Source organism: Eumetopias jubatus, unplaced genomic scaffold (genome assembly GCF_037043125.1).
Source record: "Eumetopias jubatus isolate StellerSeaLion01/CBP00866 unplaced genomic scaffold, mEumJub1_p1.0 scaffold_6, whole genome shotgun sequence".
Taxonomy (NCBI): Eukaryota; Metazoa; Chordata; class Mammalia; order Carnivora; family Otariidae; genus Eumetopias; species Eumetopias jubatus.
In genome coordinates, this window is record NW_028274812.1 from 40671912 (window position 1) to 40692949 (window position 21038).

General features: G+C 38.6%; 1 protein-coding gene across 4 annotated transcripts in view; it reads right to left on the reverse strand.

Annotated features, from left to right (window-relative positions):
• The window catches only part of PKIB (cAMP-dependent protein kinase inhibitor beta), a 102649-nt gene that overhangs the window by 21665 nt on the left and 59946 nt on the right, over positions 1-21038 (reverse strand). For 2 of the 4 annotated variants that reach the window (XM_088024252.1, XM_088024253.1), the window contains exon 2: positions 18927-18994. The exons of 1 other annotated variant lie outside the window; for it this stretch is intronic. Coding sequence is in view for 1 of the 3 variants with exons in the window: in XM_028117042.2 (XP_027972843.1) it covers positions 1230-1314 (85 nt within the window). In the remaining 2 variants the exon portion in view is untranslated. Of the gene's footprint in view, positions 1-1229; positions 1322-18926; positions 18995-21038 lie in introns of those variants that run through there. One more of the 4 variants, XM_028117042.2, reaches the window with a different exon arrangement.

Sequence of the window (21038 nt, forward strand, 5' to 3'; positions counted from 1 at the left end):
TAATTTTTTATACAAGTAACAGCAAGATATTCATTTTACTCAGTCAAAAAAACAGATGTGCAATGATGTAAATGCATTATTCTTTAACAGAACTTATTTTAACTCACAGATCCCCATTTTTCCTTCAGAGAAGAAAATAGTTTTGTGATTTCAAGTATAATCATTCACCTCCACATTAAAATTTATTCTCTCTGGGGTAAATTTCCAACCAACTCACAATCATACACAGAATTCATTTCTCCATGTGGTGTAAGGCCTAAAATAAGGCTTAATATTATATGCTGCCTTGACATCTGGGAGGGCTTTCAAATGGCCTAAATATAAGTTTCCTTCCCCACTCTGTTCTCATGGATAAGGTATGCTAGCCAAACAAAGGGACCAGGCACAGTTCCTACTTATCCTTAAGTTGTGGTTTTTGCAAGCCTGTGGAATTATTCAAACAAACCAATCATATCATCTTGTAAGAACCAGGAGGCACCACACACTCGTGTTACTACAAAGTTTGCCTCCTATATTCTCCTTGGTTGTTCACTCTGTTCCTAAGTGCAATCCCTATGAAGCCCTGCATGGCCTTCAGTACCCTTCTTCCTGAGCTATAAATATATGTGACTAAAAATTTGCTGTCAATCTCATCTGTTCAGTGGCAAGTGCTGAATGTTTAGCTATTCCCATAGCCCCAGGGCAGGAATCTCTCCCTTACCAAGGGGGTGAATAAGAGGCAATAGAAACCACTGTGTCCCAAACCACATGATAAGCTCCACCGTGACTGAGGACACCTGGTCAGCCTTAATTAATTGCTCTTGGTTAACTAATCTGATTCTGTGATATGGTAAGGCTGCCTGAGATGGAAGAGCTAATTGCTGGCAGGATTGGGCTATGTCCTGTGTGATACTCTGTTGTATTTACCAGGTGTTGCCATCACTTTCCACCCTAAAACTCTCTTGCCCCCAAGATGAGAATTGTTATTTCACTGTATCCTGCTATAACCTGGTGATGTCAGGTTTAGTCTGTTTGGCAGGTGGTCTCTGCTTACCAAGGATCAGCCTACGTCACCCTGCCTGCCTGGTGACTATCAGCAGCTGCTTGGGGAAGCTATACAGACATTGTAATTGTGCACCTCTGGGACAGGCCCACAGATAGCCTTTTGTGAGGTTTGTGGAAAGAAAGGAGATCACCACCCTGTAGAGAATTGAGCATAGCATCCCAGTTGTTCATGCAAGGGTAGTGACCTTGCTGGTTTCCTGTGCCGTTGCTTCCCTTGCCACTGTTGCTTGCGCTCTCCTGACCCTCAGGAGTATCGAGGTGCACATCCATCGTGGCCCGTGGCCCAGGGGCTGGTGAAAAAAAAAAGGTAGGGGGAGGAAGGAACATTGGTACTCAACTGCTCTCCCAAAACAAAACTCATAGCCAGTGTACCTAGGCTTTGCTCAGTATTGCTGCCTACCAGCACACCAAAGGGCTAGTCTTGCAATCATTGGCCTTATGGTCTCTGTCTAAGCCATAGACAAAATGACTTTACTGGATATGGACCTTGATCCCAGGAAGACTGGCATTCCCTGGACGAAGAGGCAACCCCCTACAAAGGAGGCTGCCAAGGTCCTGAAACTTTCCCCATAAATACCTAGAAGGTCTGCAGTACAGGTGATTGTGCAGACAGAAACTGAAAGCTGCAACTTTGTGTGGCTAAAAACCTAAAATACTTTCAGCGATTTTGAACAGAGAGAGAAAAAAAAAAAAAGGAAGTCCACATGACAGAAGAGGTGGGGCCACAGCAGAAGAGGGTTCTGATCCAACAAGTCTGGTGGTAGGCCCACAACTCTTCCACAGCACCACTCTGCTCACCATGTCTCCGTTGCAACAAACATCCTAATCCTCAACAAAACACCCATGGCACCCTTGTGGCATCATGAAGGGGTTAATTCAAATGGAACATAAGCCCATGGTCTATAAACCAGCTATTGCTATTGGGGATACTCCCAACCATGATGATACTGATTTGAGGTTCTCTGGGGGAAGAAACTTATAAATATGATAGGAGTGGAGAGCACCATTCCCCACCCCCACCTCAAGTATATCCAGTCACCAAACAACAATAACAAGATAAATAAAAAAAGAAAAGAAAGTATGAACCCTGAACACAGGAAGAGAAAACCAACAAGAAACAACTTAAAACAAAGGCCTATAATTTGACCTAACTGGAAATCCAAAATTTACTGAAACATATATATAGCAAAAGATAAAAGGACACTGATTGTCTTGTGTGCCTGTATAATCTAGATTCTGAATTAATTTTTTTTAAGATTTATTTATTTATTTAAGAGAGATAAAGGTGAGGGAGGGGCAGAAGGAGAGAATCTTTAAGCATACCCCCTGCTGAGCGTGGAGTCCAACATGGGTTTTGATCCCATGACCCATGAGATCATGACCTGAACTGAAACCAAGAGTTAGATACTTAAATGACTGAGCCACCCAGGCATCCCTGAATTAATTTTAATATCTGCAGAAATTCACCAATTGATCTTAACGAATACTAAGGCTAAAATTACAGTTATACCTTGAATCACACTAAAGATAAACATGGCATCCCTTATAATGAGGGATTTACTTAAGGGAGTTACTGAATATAAGGTAGAAGACAAATAGGTATGACTCTCCTTAACTATAGGAACTTTTGTCTAGCTTAAATTCCCTATGGTTATAGCACTCATTGCCCTAAAATATCCCATAGTGAGCATGGACACTCTTACCCAATAAAAAATAAATGAAAATTACTGGCTTAACAAAATAAGAACTCACGACCCATCCCCTACTCCCTACCCCCCCAACCCCATTAAATAGTTAACATGACTCAATGTAATTTAAAACAATGTCCTCAAGGATTAAAACCTTGTTATTTAAAAGGTAAGGAGTGAATTCTTCCCTGATCCCACTGCTATTCCATTTAACAGCTTTATTTGGCCTGTTCCTTAAATCTGGAACAAATGAATGGTGGCCTATAGTGGATTGCCGCAACTGTAATGCCATGGTCCCATCCCATTAAGGTCTCTACACCCAACGACCTAATTACTGAAATTGCTGACTCCATCCAATCAGCATTGGGCTCTATGTTCAGCGAGGAGTCCACTTGGGATTCTCTCGCTCCCTCTCTCCCTCTCTCCCTGCCCCTCCCCACTCTTGTGCTCTGTAAATAAATAAATAAAATCTTTAAAAAGAATAAAAAGAAACAGGTATTGACCATCTCAGCACTCACATGGTTAAGACAACTTCAACATTTTTAGTCCCTTTTGGGTTCTGGAGGTAACATATTCTTCAATTACAAATTTTACTTAACGTCACTAATGTTGTTATTAACAAATTAGCCCACCTTGAAAGGGGATCCCACCAATAAAAGGCTCTAAAAATCTGTCCAAATTGAAATCAACAAGCACTCCAGTTTGTACCCTCAGAAACCTCTTCACCATAAGAGGCTTCAGTAACCATCTTTCATGGCTCCTAGAGTTTCTGGACCACCTATGCTGGCCATAACTTGCCCATGGACTTCTGATGCAAGAAATTGCCTTTCTTGGCTTGGCACTATATACCATTAGAATAGCAATTACTGGCCATATAGTGGGTTTTTCTGGAAATAAAACTCTCACAAACCTTGAGCCCGTTACCCTTTGTACCTGGCTAGCCGTTATGCCTTGAGTTATTAAAGCAGCACCCCAAAAGCTCAGCATAGCTTCTGAGCCTTCCTTGCTACTGGATAAAGTCAAACCTCGGCCCTCTGATATGATCCACCCGCAGAGGGGGTGGCTCTTCAGTTTCTCGACAGATGTCACAGTGCTGGTGGAGGCCATGCCTTTCCCAGAGCCTTCAGCTACTTGGGGGGCCCGTTAGAATCAAATAAATGACTAGCAGTGGGAGTTCATACATTTTACTGTTGATATCATCACAATCATACATGATGGGACTCAGTGGAGAGCTGCTGTTTTTCATCCCTTAACCAGGATGTCGCTGATAAAGGAGAAAACCTAAGGGTCAGCATGATTGGCACACTTTAGGTGATAACAATTGGTCCCATCTGTACATTTTTGTACATTGCCCAAGAGTTGCCTCCTTTGGGGTAAAGAACTCTGGGAATCTCTTCACAGAACCCAAAATAAAAATCAAGGTAACAGAATTCTCTACACATACTAAGACTACAATACAAAGCTTCACTAGGGTACCCCTTATCCCCTTTGGAGCTCTAGATACACTAATAGTGACCAAAGCACTCATTTCACTTGTCAGAATACACAATACTGTACCTCTGAAACAAACAATACATTATATGTTAAAAAAAAGAAGAAGAAGAAGAAGAAGATAGCAGGAGGGGAAGAATGAAGGGGGGGAATCGGAGGGGGAGACGAACCACAAGAGACTATGGACTCTGAGAAACAAACTGAGGGTTCTAGAGGGGAGGAGGGTGGGGAGATGGGTTAGCCTAGTGATGGGTATTAAAGAGGGCACATTCTGCATCGAGCACTGGGTGTTATATGCAAACAATGAATCATGGAACACTACATCAAAAAGTAATGATGTATGGTGATTAATATAACATAATAATAAAAAAAATACACAATACTGGGATCTTGAAGAAAGCATTCAAACTTTCAGCTCCTCTATAGGACCCAGGCAGCCAGCCCCAGGCAGCAAGTTTAATTGAGGGTCTATTTAAACCACCCTGTGCCCTTCTTGAGTTCATTTTAGTCTTTCTCCTGCACCCGTCTGGGTGGGGGTCTGGGAACTCCACGTGGCCCATCTGCTGAGGCACTTCTTCTCACCATTGCTTCTCTATCTTCCTAGGGTTCTGCTAAATATGAAGCTTCTTTAAGATGCTATGTTTCCCTGAGAATTAAGTCATAGTTCTGTCTATATTTGGGTTTCCTAACTTCATTCAAATTTCTATTGCTTAATTCCCCTCCAGCTCAACCCAGAGAACTGGGCACCTTCCCAGAGACTCAGATAATACCGAGGACCTTGTCACATCTTGAATTCCTCTCTCACCAGCTAGTGAATGATTCAATTCTCTTCCCAGAAACAAAAACTAACTTTTATGTTGTCATATACTCTTTCCCACTCTAAAGTCTGTTCTCAATTTTCCAGTTACAGATAACTTAAAAAATCCTTTCTCTCAAAAAGTCAGGTTATTTCCAGAGACAACTTCGACTTTCAAGACTATGGCTCTTTGTTCACATTTTAAAAAACTAATGAGGGGTGCCTGGGTGGTCCAGTTGGTCAGTCAGGTTACTCTGTTTTGGCTCAGGTCATGATCGCAGGGTCATGAGATCGAGTTCCGTGTCAGGCTTTCATGCTCAGTGTGGAGTCTGTTTAGGATTCTCTCTCCCTCTCCCTCTACCCCTCCTGCTTATGCTCTCTCTAAAATAAATAAATAAATCTTTAAAAAAACTAATCAGAAACTTAAGTGAACATGTATCATTGCACAACAAACAATGTCTCTGGAAAGCATTAAAGGAAGTGTAAAGGAGTAATTATTTTAATTATCAGCTAGACACATTTAAAACAGCTACTCTTAATTGATCCTTTAGTTACCTAGGTATAATGGATTGCTTTATATACATTATTTTATTTAATCTTTACCACAAATGTTAGAGATACAGGGTCAGGTGAGATAGGGTGGGAATTATACCCATAGTCCAAATGAGACAAACAAAATTGAATCTTTCACATATTAGGAACTTGTTCCAAATTAAGATTTAAGCCTTGTTACATGTGATTCCAAAACATGGTTTTCTGTTTCATTTTATTGCCTCCCTTCTAGATTCATAGACCCTTATAACTTTAGAAGAGATTAGATAGCATAGAAATGCCCAGAATTATAGAGTTAGGGACCAGACACCACCTAAAATTCACCTCTATGCCATCTACCATACACATGAATCACCTTATCAAGAATATTTTCTTGATTTTAACCTCATATTCTCCATAGTGTTGAATCAAACTCACATTTTGCAAGCAATTCATCTAATATGAAAATTTTCATTCAATTTTGAATCTTAAAAATAAAGATCATTGATTGCAATAATATGCACAACTTTGAATAAAAATTAATTTTTTATTCTCTTTATACTTCTAATTAACTATTATATAATATATATACACATGGTATAATTATATAATCTGTGAACACACACATTCAGATGTCTTAAAATTCTTTCCCAGAGTAAAATGAAAGCAAATTCTTATTGCTGGTGGTATAATCTCTATAATTTAATTACTGTTATTTTCAGGTTGTTAATTTTACTTTCCAACTTATCTTACATCACAATTACCAGAATTCAATGAAAATAGTAAGAGGTCAATATAAACTTTTATGTGGGGCGCCTGGGTGGCTCAGTTGGTTAGGCGACTGCCTTCGCCTCAGGTCATGATCCTGGAGTCCCGGGATCAAGTCCCGCATCAGGCTCCCTGCTCAGCAGGGAGTCTGCTTCTCCCTCTGACCCTCCCCCCTCTCATGCGCTCTCTCTCTCTCTCATTCTCTCTCTCTCAAATAAATCAATAAAATCTTTAAAAATATATATATAAACTTTTATGTAAAGACCATAAAACTTTTTTTGGGGGGTAATTTTAGACTATTTGTTTATTTATTTTTCCTGTATTCCATCTTTGTGGTTCTAGTTTGCATTTTGTGGAAAGACATTTTCTGATTACAAAGGAGAGGAGGCCCCAATGAATGCAACAAAGGAAATCCACTATTAGACTTCCTGGGGGTAACTGACCATTGATTGCAATGTATTTACCAGGCTTTTTAGTCATTTTTATACAGTAAGACAAATAAATATGCATCTTACTGTAAAATACTGAACTTTCCCCTTGAAAGCTATAACTATGATTTGGTGACCTTCTCCAAGCTGCCCCACCTATATACACCTTGGCTCGAAGATCCTTTAGCTCGGTAGCTGCTAAATGATTAGGCACTCTGTTTCATCCATCTGCCCTGACAGGGACCTCTTTGGAATTTTTTAATAAGCTTTGGATACTTTCTTTTTATAGCTTTGCCAACATAATCATAATGCATCCTAACACCGGGCAGTATAAATTAATTCCTTTTCTGTCTTATGAGCCACTTCACAGAGAAGAAGCAGATTTTTCACCTTAACACTTGATTAAATTGTGGAAAAAAGACGACCAAAAAATAGGTCTCTGGGAAAACTGTATCTCACTTATGCCAGCCCAGAGACTAAAAGTAAATTTAAAGCAAATGAGCTCTTCCTAAGATTTTTTTTTTTTTTTAAGTCTTGACAGGGGAGAGGGAGAAAAATAGATAGAGGAAGAGACGGGGCAAGGGTATGGTAAAAAGCCTATTTACTTAAAATTAATCTTGTCCCAGATGAACTAGAGCTTCCCAAATTTGCCTGCTTATAAGGCTCACCCGGGTAGTCTGTTAACAATACAAACCACAGCCTCCAATTCAGTGAGTTTGACACCATGTTCATTATAAGCACCCAAGGAGATTCATGGTGTCACACAAATTTGGGAATGACTGAATTGGAGTAAAGGTTTGAGATCAGATTCTCTAATAATGCATTGAAAAAAAATCCCACAAACAAATATAAGTCCATAAATTTTTGGGCTTCAGGGTCTAACAGCATGTATCACCCCAAAGAATGGTTGTTTTAGCAAAGTATACCAACGCACATGCACAACCTTAGAGATGTATTCATCTAATTTCCAAGGTTATTGCAAATTTTCTTGTAGTAGATTAAAAATTAAATTAATCCCAAAATTAACTTTTTCCATAGCTGCTCTATCAGGCTCTATCAGTCATCCCCTGGACTTTTTCACCATTCACTCTAACAGTCAACCCTCAAGTCCACCTCTAAATAAGTTTAATATATTTTTCATGAAAAGTTCTGTGTGGGTGACTTGTTTTACCCCTTAGAAGACCCTACCTCCTGGGAGGCAAGAACAAATAGGTTCTACATGTGGACAGTGGATAGTAGTTGTTCAATGAGTGCTTTCCAAATGAACCTCACATCAATCTGATTTTGCAATCCACATCATCTGTAGATCCTGTCTGAGCAGATAGGAAGCTTATGTTATCAAACCTAAAAGCACTCTTTGGCATTTCAAGTATTAGTACATTTATACTCTAGGCCTGGCAATATTTCTGAACCAAGAAAGACATTTCAAATCAACCTGCCACCCTGATCCATTTCACATTAGATTTCTTTTTTTTTTAAGATTTTATTTATTTATTTGAGAGAGAGAGAGAGCACAAGCAGGGGGAGTGGCAGAGCAGAGGGAGAAGCAGACTCCTTACTGAGTGAAGATCCCAGTGCAGGACTCAATCCCAGGACTCTGGGATCATGACTGGGGCCAGATGCAGACACTTAACCAACTGAGCCACCCAGGCGCCCCAATTTCACATCAGATTTCTCATTGTTATCCTTTGACATTTGATCAAGGATGCTGAAGAATTTTGGTATAGAAAAATTCCCCCAAATCCATCATAATTAAAATAACTGAAGAAAATACTAAAAAGCTGACTCATTTGCAATAATCTGAAAATTAGTGTATCTATAGACAGTTCTAAATATCTTCACTAGCAGGGGAAGCCAAGGAGGAAGGAAGCATGGAAACATGGATACATTAGATATAGCAGAAACAATTGCTCACCAAAGCTTGTTTACCTTAGAAAGTCAGCCTGAGGGACCAGAACATTCTGGATGATATTGATCAAGATATCTTTGGGTCTTTCAAATAGATTGTAAAAAAAAATGGACTAAGGAAAAGGCAAGGTTGAAGAAGATTTCACTTAATTCAACTAATATTTGGAGAGCATCATGTATAGATGTGCATCTTTTGAATTAAAAAATCAGAAACAATCTTTTGAGATGTGATGAATGTAAAACAGCTGTTTGTAAGAGGACAAATACTGAGAATGAATATATGAAGACAGTGAAGTAAGGGAAACAAACATTACATGATTACATTAAAACACATTTAGCAAAACATAGGCACTTACTCCTTCACTTATTCATTCACAGAAATATGTTGTACGTGTGGTTCCCTACAAGAAAAACTCCAAAGTCTTAGACCAAAGAAGCAAATCGTTAATGGTGGCACTTCTGCAAATTAGCTAATAGAAAAGAACTGTTATTTGGGAAAGATGGGGGAAAGACTTTCCTGAATTATCAGCATTTTGTCTTCTGCCCATGTTTAAGGTTGGGGCAAGGAGGTTGGAGTTGCATCTGTGTTTTTAGCAGCACCAATTACATAACATCGGGCAGATTCCTCAACCTCTTTCAGCCTCAGTTTCCCTTGACCCTGTCTTGTTATGTTTCCTCGATGAGTAAATCCCTTCATTTTCCATTTGCAGTGAGGACAGTAGAACCTAGATCTTTAGAGTTTTCTTTAATTAAGTAGCTTTTAGCTGTCACCACTTTCACTCCTCTTAGCTTCACACAATTCTGCTGAAACCCACTAAACTTCCTAATCACTCATCAAAAATAACCAGAAACTAAAGAGGAAAGTAGTCATTAAACCATATTCTAGGGCGCCTGGGTGGCTCAGTCGTTAAGCATCTGCCTTCGGCTCAGGTCATGATCCCAGGGTCCTGGGATCGAGTCCCACATCGGGCTCCCTGCTCAGCAGGAAGCCTGCTTCTCCCTCTCCCACTCCCCCTGCTTGTGTTCCCTCTCTCACTGTGTGTCTCTGTCAAATAAATAAAATCTTTAAAAAAAAAATTAAAAAAAAACATATTCTAAGCATTTATAAACCAATTTGTTTCACTTTTAAGACCTGTGGACTAAATGCATTTATTGCAATAACCTCAAAATTTGGAATTTTTTGAGCTAGATGGAATAACTTTACTAAAAATATATTTTACTTGTACTAAAAAGTGTGAGCTTAAAGAAAAACTAATCACTATGTACACGATAGCTCTTGTTTCATTTGAATGAGGAATGTTCTTGTTCAAGTCACTCTTGTGTCACCAGGAGACTGTCCCTGGGTCTTTTAGTCTCAGAAGAGATGACTCAAGTTCTAAGCTACATACTCCACCCTGGAGTAGTAAGGTTTCTGAAAACCATGAAGCCTTGCATGTTGGGGACTGCAGGACAGTGACAATAATCATGCCTCACATTGTATGGAGAGGAATATTCTGGCATTTTCAGAAGCCCTGTTAGGAAATAATGAAAACAATAGATGTTCATGGTTTTTTTTTTTTTTTTTTTGCTTACCTGTGTGTGTGACTTTCCCCAGCAAATCATCCATGAGACATGGAGGGAAAGCAGAGCTGCCTATCTTCTGTTAACTTACATAGTCTTCATATTTTATCTTTTTATTTTATTTTATTTTATTTTAAAGATTTTATTTATTTATTTGACCCAGGCACCCCTAGTCTTCACATTTTAAAATATTAATTGCCAAAATTAAAATTCAAAACCTGTTTCCCAGTAAATTCTTTATCAGAAGGCTTTCTGTAGTCTGAAAACATCATGTTTCTTTGATGTGTTTTTAATTTAAGCTAGCCCAGTCATAACAGAATATTTTCACTGAGTATTTTTTTTCCATAGGCACTTACTCAACTGAGGCCAAGTTGAGTGGCCATTTTGCCGCTAGTTAATGCATGCAGTAAACTCTTTGGAGTCTAAGAATCTTCTTCTTCTTTTAATACCTTCTGTAATTTGCCTCGGGATTTACCTGGGAAACATATATTGAGATATTCTCATCTTTGTTTCTCATATACATAGTAGTAATTATAACTGTAAATAGAATTTTTGGTCTTCTTAAAATTGCATTTTTAAAATATTATCTGCACTCTGACAAAGTCTCTTCCTTTATTTTAGTGGTAACTCTCATTTTTAAAATTAAGGGTCATGATGGAAACATATGATTCAACCCCTAATTCTATCACCATCTATAACTGGGAGCAAGTGACTAATTTTTCATAACACTTTTTAATGACCTGTGAAGTTCAGTAGCTGAGTGAAAATTAATAAGTGTGTTTTCTGCTTTTAAGGATATATAGAAATATTTCAATAGGCTAATTTTAAAAATTGAGATGTAAGATTTGCACAAGGCACTCAAATGTCTATCTGACCTTGACCATAGCACACCTAATCCAGTTTTTTTTTCCTATTTTACAATGTCTTTTTTTTTTAAGACTTTATTTATTTGAGAGAGAGAGAGACAGCACGAGCAGGGAGAGAGGCAGAGGGAGCAGAGCAGGGAGCCTGATGTGGGGCTCAATTCCAGGACCCTAGGATCAGGATCTGAGCCGAAGGCAGATGCTTAACTGACTAAGCCACCGAGATGACCCCTATTTTACAATTTCATAGAGTTGATGCAAAGCCAAACTAATCAATGCTACTGAAAACAGTCAAGAGAAAAACAAAACAATAGACATTCCATAAGTAACTTGGAGATATCTGAGAGTTTTGGAGCTAGAAGGAGCTTTAATCATCAGCAAATAATAAAAAAAATTAAATTAACAAGAAAGGAATCCTGATTTCAAAGATGAGAAAAAGGAGACCAGATTGCTGGTATGACAGAGATCTCATTAATTTCAGAATCAAGTCTAGACAGCATGTCACTGGACATCTGGGCCGGTATTTATCCCACAATAATGATGGTTTCTAATTTTCTCAAGGATAAAACCATTTTGTAAACATCAGATCACCTATGGACATGGTGGATGTAATTTGCAATAGGAAAAGACCAAGCCTTTGGGTGTGTGTGGGAGAGGAAGGCAGACCTTTTGCTACCCCTTTCTAGGAAGGTCATGCCTTCAAGTGCTTAGGGGAAGGTTTCTGATTCTAAAGTCTCTTAGGGAAAGACATGTCCATATCCTGACCCTGTGCCGTGCTTAGAAGTCAATCTATGTTCTTCTAAGGCTTTGTGAAAATAATCATTCACCCCTTTGATGGGAGAGCCCTCTTGCTTGGGAGTAGATTGTTGGGGTAGAGGCTCATTAAATACTACTACTTGGGAATGATAATATTCAGACAATAACAGTTACTTATTGTTGTAATTTTAAAGTTGTATTCACTGGGCTCTGAATTGCATAACAACTTCTAGGATGTAAAATCACAACATGTACTGATTTCTTTATGTGCAGGGAGAGGGATTCTAGCCTAGGGTCCAGGGAGGCAAGACAATATTGAAGCAACTTTGCCTGTGGAAGGAGGGTAGAAACCTGAAACAAGGCTGGACACTAAGGACACAGCCAACCAGTAGGGATCCCCTCCATAAATGGGCATAATTAATGGACTCTAGTAGTAAATGATGTTGAATATCTAATGCTATGTTTCCCATCTCTGCACTATAATTCTCACATATTATCCTCCAGTCTTGGGTAAAGTTTACTATGCACCACAACCATCTTAATGATATCTTTGCTTTGGGCAACAAAGAGAGGACCCTGAGGACAATCCTAGTCTGATTTCAACTAGAGAGAGTTGCAGCAGCATCAAAAAAGTTGTAGGAAACAGCAGAAAGTGGTGATCAGAAAGACCAGAGCAGGGCGCCTGGGTGGCTCAGTTGGTTAGGCGACTGCCTTCGGCTCAGGTCATGATCCTGGAGTCCCGGGATCGAGCCCTGCATCGGGCTCCCTGCTCAGCAAGGAGTTTGCTTCTCTCTCTGACCCTCTTCCCTCTCGTGCTCTCTATCTCTCATTCTCTCTCTCTCTCAAATAAATAAATAAAATCTTAAAAAAAAAAAAAAAAAAGAAAGACCAGAGCATCAGATGAGAAAAGTGAAGGTAGCACTCAGGATGGAGTCCTGGAATCTGAAGATTCTCAGAAATAGTAGGTGTGGGGAAAAAATGGTTTGTACATCCTGTAGTATGGCAGATACAACTTGTTCATTGAGATTTAATGGAAAATGATGCCTCAAGGATTGAAGAATTTAGATATCTGACTGAGAAAATACATAACAGATGAAAAGGTACTATGAAATAAATATTTCAAAGCAACAAATTCTCATTTTTATAACAACAATCTATATACATTTGGAAAATGGTAATATATATGGTATATGACAGTATTTATTTAGACACATATGCATACATGGTTTGTGGACCCCTCTAATAATTCTGTAGAATCCTAGGAGACCAGGATCCCCATGTTGGTAAATGCTGGACTATATCATAAATCGTCGTCCTAGTGGCCAACAACCTGTCTCCTGTAACAACTGGAACTTTAATCTCTAAAATGTAAGCTTTCTTCCACCTACCTTTAATTCACCCCTTCCTCCATCTAGAATTACAGGCTATTCAAGCTAAAGAACTTTGTTGAGCTCATGTAATCTAATCCTTTCAGTTGGCTCTCCGAGATTGAAAGGCTAGATAATCATAGCCAATGTTCATAGACAGTTCCGGGGGGTCTCAGCAATGTTATCCGTAGAATAGATTGCAAAAATCTCTTATGCTAGATTCCACCCCAATCCAGGCCAATCATTTGTTCAGTCTGAGTCCTGGTAGCCTATTTTGAGCCCTGAAAGCCCACCACCACTTGAGGGCCAAGGGCTCACATTAGTGGCATTCTTCACTAGGCCTTATCCAAGCCTTATTTGTTAGACTATGATCGTCATGTGGCAAAGAATCATTCTTGTGTGAAAAAAGTAAAATGTCACTCCTGAAAATTCCAAATTATTTTCAGCAAGCTTGGGATGGAAAAGTCTCATTTAATTAGCAAGTGCAATAAAGATGTGACATTTACAAACTAATTGTAACACATTTCCATTCTTCATTGGTACACTGAATGATGACATATTGTTCTTTTATAGTTGCCATTTCCAAGTTTTAATTGCTTTGGTTTAATTGGTTTAATCCAAAAAATGTCAATTCAGTAATTACCACTATGCTGTTGGAATTAGCTTCATTTATCGTGCAAAAGAACATTGACTTCAGAAAGGGAAAAACAATTATAATATAATACCAGGGGAAATATTATATCATTAAGATATTAAAAAACAATGTTGTATATAACTGGAACTAGCTTATTTTATGGGGATAAAGAAAATGTTCTTTTTTGAATTCTAAATAATAATATACCAAATAAATAATCAAATATAAGTTAACTAATCCAGAATCACATTTGCTCTTTTATAAATTTATTAATTTGCTTGGAAAATATCTATTGAGTGCCAATTATATGCTTGGCAAAACAGTTATAGAACTACTTTCATGGAATCTAATGAGAAAAAAATAATGAACACAAATCCATGTATAAATACAAACTGTGGTCTTAGGTGAAAAAATAGTTTGTTTTTTGAGTGTATCAGAACCTGATTCATTGACAAGATGAGCTGAGATATTAAGAAAAGGAGCTAGCTGGTTGATAGAGAGGCAGAAGGAGAGTATTTCACGCAGAGGAGAAGAACATAGCACATTTCAGAAGCTGAGGGAAGGCCAGTGTGGCCTAAGCACAGAGAAGAAGGTGGAAAATGGCACAAGATGAAGTGGATCAGTTAACAGGGTCTACATCATTGGGGCATGTTAAGGATTTGTTCTATCCTAACAGCAATGGAAAGTCATCGACATTTTTGAAGCAATAGCATGATGATCAAAATTGAACTTCAAAAAGATCACTTTGGCGCAGATTGGAAAAGAAGAGTGTATTCAAGAGATGAGTTTGGAGACAATTGCAGTATCCCAGGTGAGAGATAATGACCAGTAAGAAGGTAGAGTTTATGCCTTCAATTTAACAATCCATAAGGTCTAAAGTTATTTGTGTTCTACAAATGACCTATTTTCACAGAATTACACGTATCAGACTCAAAGGGAAAAGGGAGTGATAAAATAGAAGTTGTGCCTGCTTTAGAATGAAATACACCTGGTTTGGCTCTGGTCTGAACTTTTGGCTCCACTACTTATTAGCTAAGGGACCTTATACAAGGCATTAAGCTCTCTGAGCCTCAGCTTTCACATCTTTTGAGCACAGAATACTACCTCCCACAGCTGAGAAGACTAAGTGTGACAATGTGTGTGATATTCTCAGCATGTGGAAGGCCAGTTAGTATGAAGAGCCCCGGGACGGATCGGCTGGTTTCTTCCCCTCATGTTAGAGATTCTCGAATTCCTTTTGAAACCGGTTCCACCTCCTGGGTTTCTTTCTCCATGAACAGCACTAAAATCCACCCAGTTGCACAGGTCAGAAGCCTAGCAGGCATCCTTTTCCCTCACCTCCATGATCATCAAGTCATATAAACTCTATTCTCTAAATAGCTCTTTAGTTGATGGACCAACTACTGCTCTGTTCACTTTTTTACTAACCTAGTTAAGGTCACCACATCTCCAGATTGGATTATCCCCTTCACTGTTTATCCTGCTTCAGTTTTCTTTTCCTCTTCCGTTCTTAAATTCAGCCACACAAATCTTAAATCTCAGCTCTTCGACCCTTCTCCTTAAGCCAAGAAAAAGTCGCCCAGTTCCTTAGCATGACTAACAACACCCTGTATGATCTACATTCTGCTTATATCCCAGCCTTTCCTCTTGCTTCTCCTCCCATGTGGTCCAGCAGCTGAGAGAAACTGCTCCCCACTGAGGATTTGTAGTTCTCAGAAATACTCCCTTCACCCCCAGACACAGGCCAATGGATGGATGCAGTTCCTCCTGGCTGGAGCATTCTCCTTCCAAAGCTTCTCTTCACCCAATCAATACCTACTCAAAACTGAGGCTTTGGCTCAGATAGCACTTCATTTGGGAGGTACTTTTCCTCCACCTGACTGTATCTCAGAAATGTAGGACAGCCTATAACTTGAATTTCATTATTTGAATGAACTGAGTGAGCACTCAAGTGGGGCCTAAAGAGTCTCACTGGATTGGCACAAGTCACATAGGTTGGGGTTGGTAGTGTGAGTAGAAGACCCAGGTCTCCTGCTACACGTTACAGTGTCCCTTTCTCACCATCATGCCAACACCCACCTTATTCATCTCTGATTGCATTAGCTCTCTTCATTAAACCTTAGAAACATTCACTTCATGTGGTTGCAAAAGGTTGCAAACTTATCCTATGGGTTATGATTTTTTCACTCGAAACAGACTGATGTCACTTCCTTTCCCAATATTTCTTTGATTCTCCTGACATGGTAGCCATGGCTACTATAACACTCTCAAGCACTCCTGCAGATTTGTTATACTTATCTCCTTCCCCATGACACTGTAAACTCTTCTGAAACTAGGACCATGCTAGCTTCATTTTACATCTCTGGTACCCAAGACTGTTCTTGGGACACAGTAGTATTTAATATCTGTTGAACTTAATGGCACTCCAGAGCTAAAGGGGCAACTAACATGATGTAAAGAATGCTAAGAGAAATGATGCAAGAGTAAATGAAAGACAAAAGCAATGATGCAAGAGTAAAATGACAGACAAAAGCAATGATGGCTTTGCCATCCAGAGATAGTTGGAGAAAAAGCAGATGACTCTGGCTAAGATAAAGAATCAGGAAGGTAACTGAGAAGATGGTGCCCCTGCTGGAAGAGGCTGCCTCTCCTGGGGAGTATCTTCAGTCCCTCAGTGGCCTTCCTGCCTCTTTGTTGTTCAAGATAGAGAATTAGAGATGGGGAGGAAGAAGCTGTTACTTTCAGACAGCTGAACAGTTAAGTAGGAAAGCTGACTCATACAGCACTTTCTATGCCTGCTGGGAAGCCTACAGCCAGCACAAGAGTAGCTGGTTTCACAGGTTGCATGTTATTGAAATGGCAGAATCAAAGTCAACCAACTGCAATGGAAATGGAACTGAGCTGGGAACAGAAATTCAAAAGTTAGTTCTGGTCTTGTCCTGTGGCCTTTATCAGACCTCTGAGACTCATTTTCCTCCTCTGTGAAACAAAGGGTTTAAACTAGATGGTCTCCAACAGTCCTTTCTCACTCAGGGGTTCCACAATTTATGGCCTTGACTTGATTTACTTAAAGCAGTTACCCAACCAAGGCAGAGAAGACTGCCAATCTGGTTAATGTACATAAATGCAGATATCCAAGCTCATTCCTTCACCCCTGGAACTTGAACTGGACTAGCTGAAGCACTGACAAATAAGGATGTCCCCTCATCTACTTATGGGAAGCACAGCTATAAGCTTTATCAATTAAAAGGCAGAGATATGGTGAGGCTGTAGAGCAGTGGTTTGCAAAAATCAAAATCAGCATGGCAACTTGTTTAAAACACAAATTGCAAAGCCTTGCTCCAGATCTGCCAAATTGGAATCTCCAAGATGGTGCCCTAGGAATATGTATTTTGTACAAAGTTCCCTTGTGATTTGATAAATCAACCACTTTGAGGCTCATTTTTAAAAGAAAATTTGTGTTTCTCAAAGAGTAGCCTGTTATGTAGGTCATTTTCATGTGAATTATCTGAGATGCTCTTTAAAAATATCTGGGAATGTGGCCAAAAATCTCCATTCTCACAATTCTCTCAGTGATTTTATAAATAGTTTATATACACGGACAAATGAAATCATTATGTGGGCAAAACCTCAAAGTCTGTGAAACAATATAGTAAAGATAGGAAATTTTGATTGCAGTAGTTTATTTCAGTATTATTATTTATATTGTATTGTTTCATCATTTCACTTAATCCCCATACAAGCCTACAATATAAGCATTTTTAACTTCATTTTATTGATAAATTGAAGCATTAAAGAATTCAGGTAACTTGCTCAAACACACAAGATTCAAATATGGATGCATTGGAACTAAAAATTAATGTCACGTAGCTAGGAAACCACCTATATTGTGATAGAGTGTGTAATTAAAATTTCAGTACACCTTTTAATTAAACAATTTGCTGAGATCTTATCTGATGAAGCAAGCAAGAAATAGGTCTTAGTTCCTGTTGTTTGGTTTTATTAGCTACTACACAAGTGTTAATTCCATTATAACAATCATAGATTACCCAAGATAAAATGACTATGAACTACTAAGCAACAAAGTTTCAGGGATATCCTAGAATCATAAAATGATCTAAGGTAGTCATCAATTCTAGTCAACAATCTTCAAACACAAGTATTTACAGTTGAGAAGCCCAGAAGTATGCTAAGCTCTTACCACCTAGTGAAGAACCCATCAGCTCCAGACCTTAGTTATCTGACTTCTTCATTAATCTCCCTTCACTCCATGGGCTCTAGACTCTGCTCTTCAACTCAGTATGACAACTATTTGTCTTAGTGCTAAATAGGACTACATTAGATTTCAAATGTCTTTCAGGGAATAAAATATTAAATGCTGTTGCTACAGATACACTTTTAGGACAAAGCTTTTTTCTTCTTCTTCTCATTGAGTCTTCTCAACTTATCTGATAAAATACATGCTTGTAAAAAGATGTGCTTGTCTTGACTTCTTGCTAAATCGAAGCAGGAAGGGTCTCCCTGATTCCCTGTTTCTGAGTTGGCCAGTTTTGGATCTAGCAGAGTAAAAGACATTTCAAAAATATGATGAAACTGACTGAAGCTTAGCTATTATGAGACCTAGCTTTGATTTTGTAAAAAATTTCACTGAAAGTATAATTGGAAAATACAAACTCGTCCGAAGCCATGTAACTTTTAACAGAATACAAATTCTTCCCTTTCCTGGGTTCACACCCTACCCTTTTCCTCTTCCTTCTCATTGATGTTACAGACTTCCTAAAATATGTGGACACACAGATATTTTCACAAAGGGGAAAAAGTAATGAAAATGACATCAAGAAATAAAAATTGCCAAAAAATAAGTCAAACGTTCACTAGGTGTAGATAGATTTGATGACAGTTTTCTGACCGAGGTTTTGGTTTCTTTGTTTTGTTTTTTGAGAGGTGATTTTCTGTGTGTTTTACTCTCACTCAAATTTTGCATGCCAATTCAGATTGTATAGCTATATCCTGTCAAGTGTATTCCTGAAGGAGCCAATTTTTCCATAAAATCAATATCTAATTTTCTAAATAAAGAAAAAAGGATACTTACAAGTCTCTGATTAAAATATGCTGTTATTTCTAAGAGGTTTAGGAAGAAATTCTGATAAACTTTCTTTCCTGTAAATTAATAAAAAAAAAAGCTATTAAGAACCAGAAAAGGAATAAATTCAGTTAGATTAACAAATTTTATTTATTTTTTTGAAAGATTTTATTTATTTGAGAGAGAGAGCATGAGCAGGGGGAGGGGCAGAGGGAGAAGCAGGCTCCACACTGAGCAGGGAGCCTGGGATCATGACCTGAGCCAAAGGCATACACTTAACCGACTGAGCCACCCAGACACCCTTAGATTAACAAATTTTAATCATTTTGTTTTTACAGAGTTACAACTGGTAAATACCATGACTCGACTTTCTTAAGAAAAGCAAAACCTCCAATTCTACAATAAAATTTTCTGTTAAGGGCGCCTGGGTGGCTCAATTGGTTAAGCGGCTGCCTTCGGCTCAGGTCATGATCCTGGAGTCCGGGGATCGAGTCCTGCATCTGGCTCTCTGCTCAGCAGGGTGTCTGCTTCTCCCTCTGACCCTCTTCCCTCTCGTGCTCTCTATCTCTCATTCTCTCTCTCTCAAAAAAATAAATAAAATCTTTAAAAAAAAGAAAATTCATCTAAAAAAATTTTCTGTTAAAAGTCAAAAGGCCCTCATTTCAAATAACAGGTGTTAGTACTCTTCTTGGACTATTGCAACAACATCCTAAATGACTCTTCTTGTAAGCATTCTTGCTTCCTGCAACTCCATTCTTTACTCAGATGTCAGATGGAATTATTTCAAAGTAAATGTGCTCACAGTCATTGTATAGTTAATCCTTCACAGCCTTCCCATCACCTACAGGATCAAGTCTAAGCCCTTTTATAGCATGTATGGTGCCCTCCAGGAGTTGACCCTTCATTTTCACCCATGCCCAGCCTGCATTAATCCTAAAGTTCTGAGGTCATACCCAGTTAATGGCCCCCTTGGCCTTATTTATATTGCCCCTGTGACTGAGGTTCTTTGACCTCGATCCCCTCCTTATCCCCTGGCTAGCATGTATTTATCCATTCAGGGTTAACTTGGGCACCCCTTTCCCAGAAGACTTATATGCCCCTCGGGCTAGTACATTCCCTCCCCTGTGCTCTGAACACTGGTGTATCTCCATTATTGAACTTATAAATTTCTGATTACTGTCTTCCCATCTCCACCTCACACAATTTTCAAAGCCTTTTGAGGACATTGGCTGTGACTCATTCCTCTTGCACAACATTTTGTACATGGTAGGAGAAATAAAATAAATATCTGTTGAATGTCAAGGTGCATGAGGTATTTTTCAGACTCAGCACTGCCTGAATGCATACTTTATCACTGTGAAAGAATTTTAAAATCCAAAATGGACATCTTTTAACCTCGTTTCTGTACCCAGCTTCCCATATGGTTTGCACTGTTCCTCTCACTCTGTATCTGGGACTATTTTCCTTCCATTGAGTCTAATTTGTTCAGGCCAAATACAAGGAACTGAGAAGAGGAAGAGAAAAATAAATGAAAACACGATCATGGGGGAAGTTGTAATAAAATAAAAATTTATAAGCTTCAAAATTTATGTAATATAATGTAAATATTCACCCCTAAAAACAAGATTACAAAAACATACTTTTGTAGTCCTAATTTTTTTTCAAACATCTGCATACAGCTCTTGGCAAAGATCTAGTAGAAACTGCAAACAGGAACCCAATTTAAAGTCAGTTTGATAAAACTAAACATTGTTATTTGTGTCTTTCAAATGCATGTTTTAAAAAAAATCCCTATTGTATACCTTTACCAAATTAGTGTTTTCATTTTATGAATTTCCACTATTTTTGCCCATTGTAATAGAACCAAGAAACAAAAAAAGAAATAGTATGCTGACATAATTATTTTTCCCTCTCTACCTCTTTGCAGCTTACGTTATGTCCAAGTATACTTATGGGATGGACTTTGAAAATAATATTCCATACATATTTTTGATAACTCACACCCATCAAAATTTAGACTTACGAGGGATATGCTAAAGATTAAGAGACTGGGAGAGTCTCCACTTATCCTTAGTTATCAACTATCAACAATTTTACTAACAAAAGAGCAGTAATTTCTGA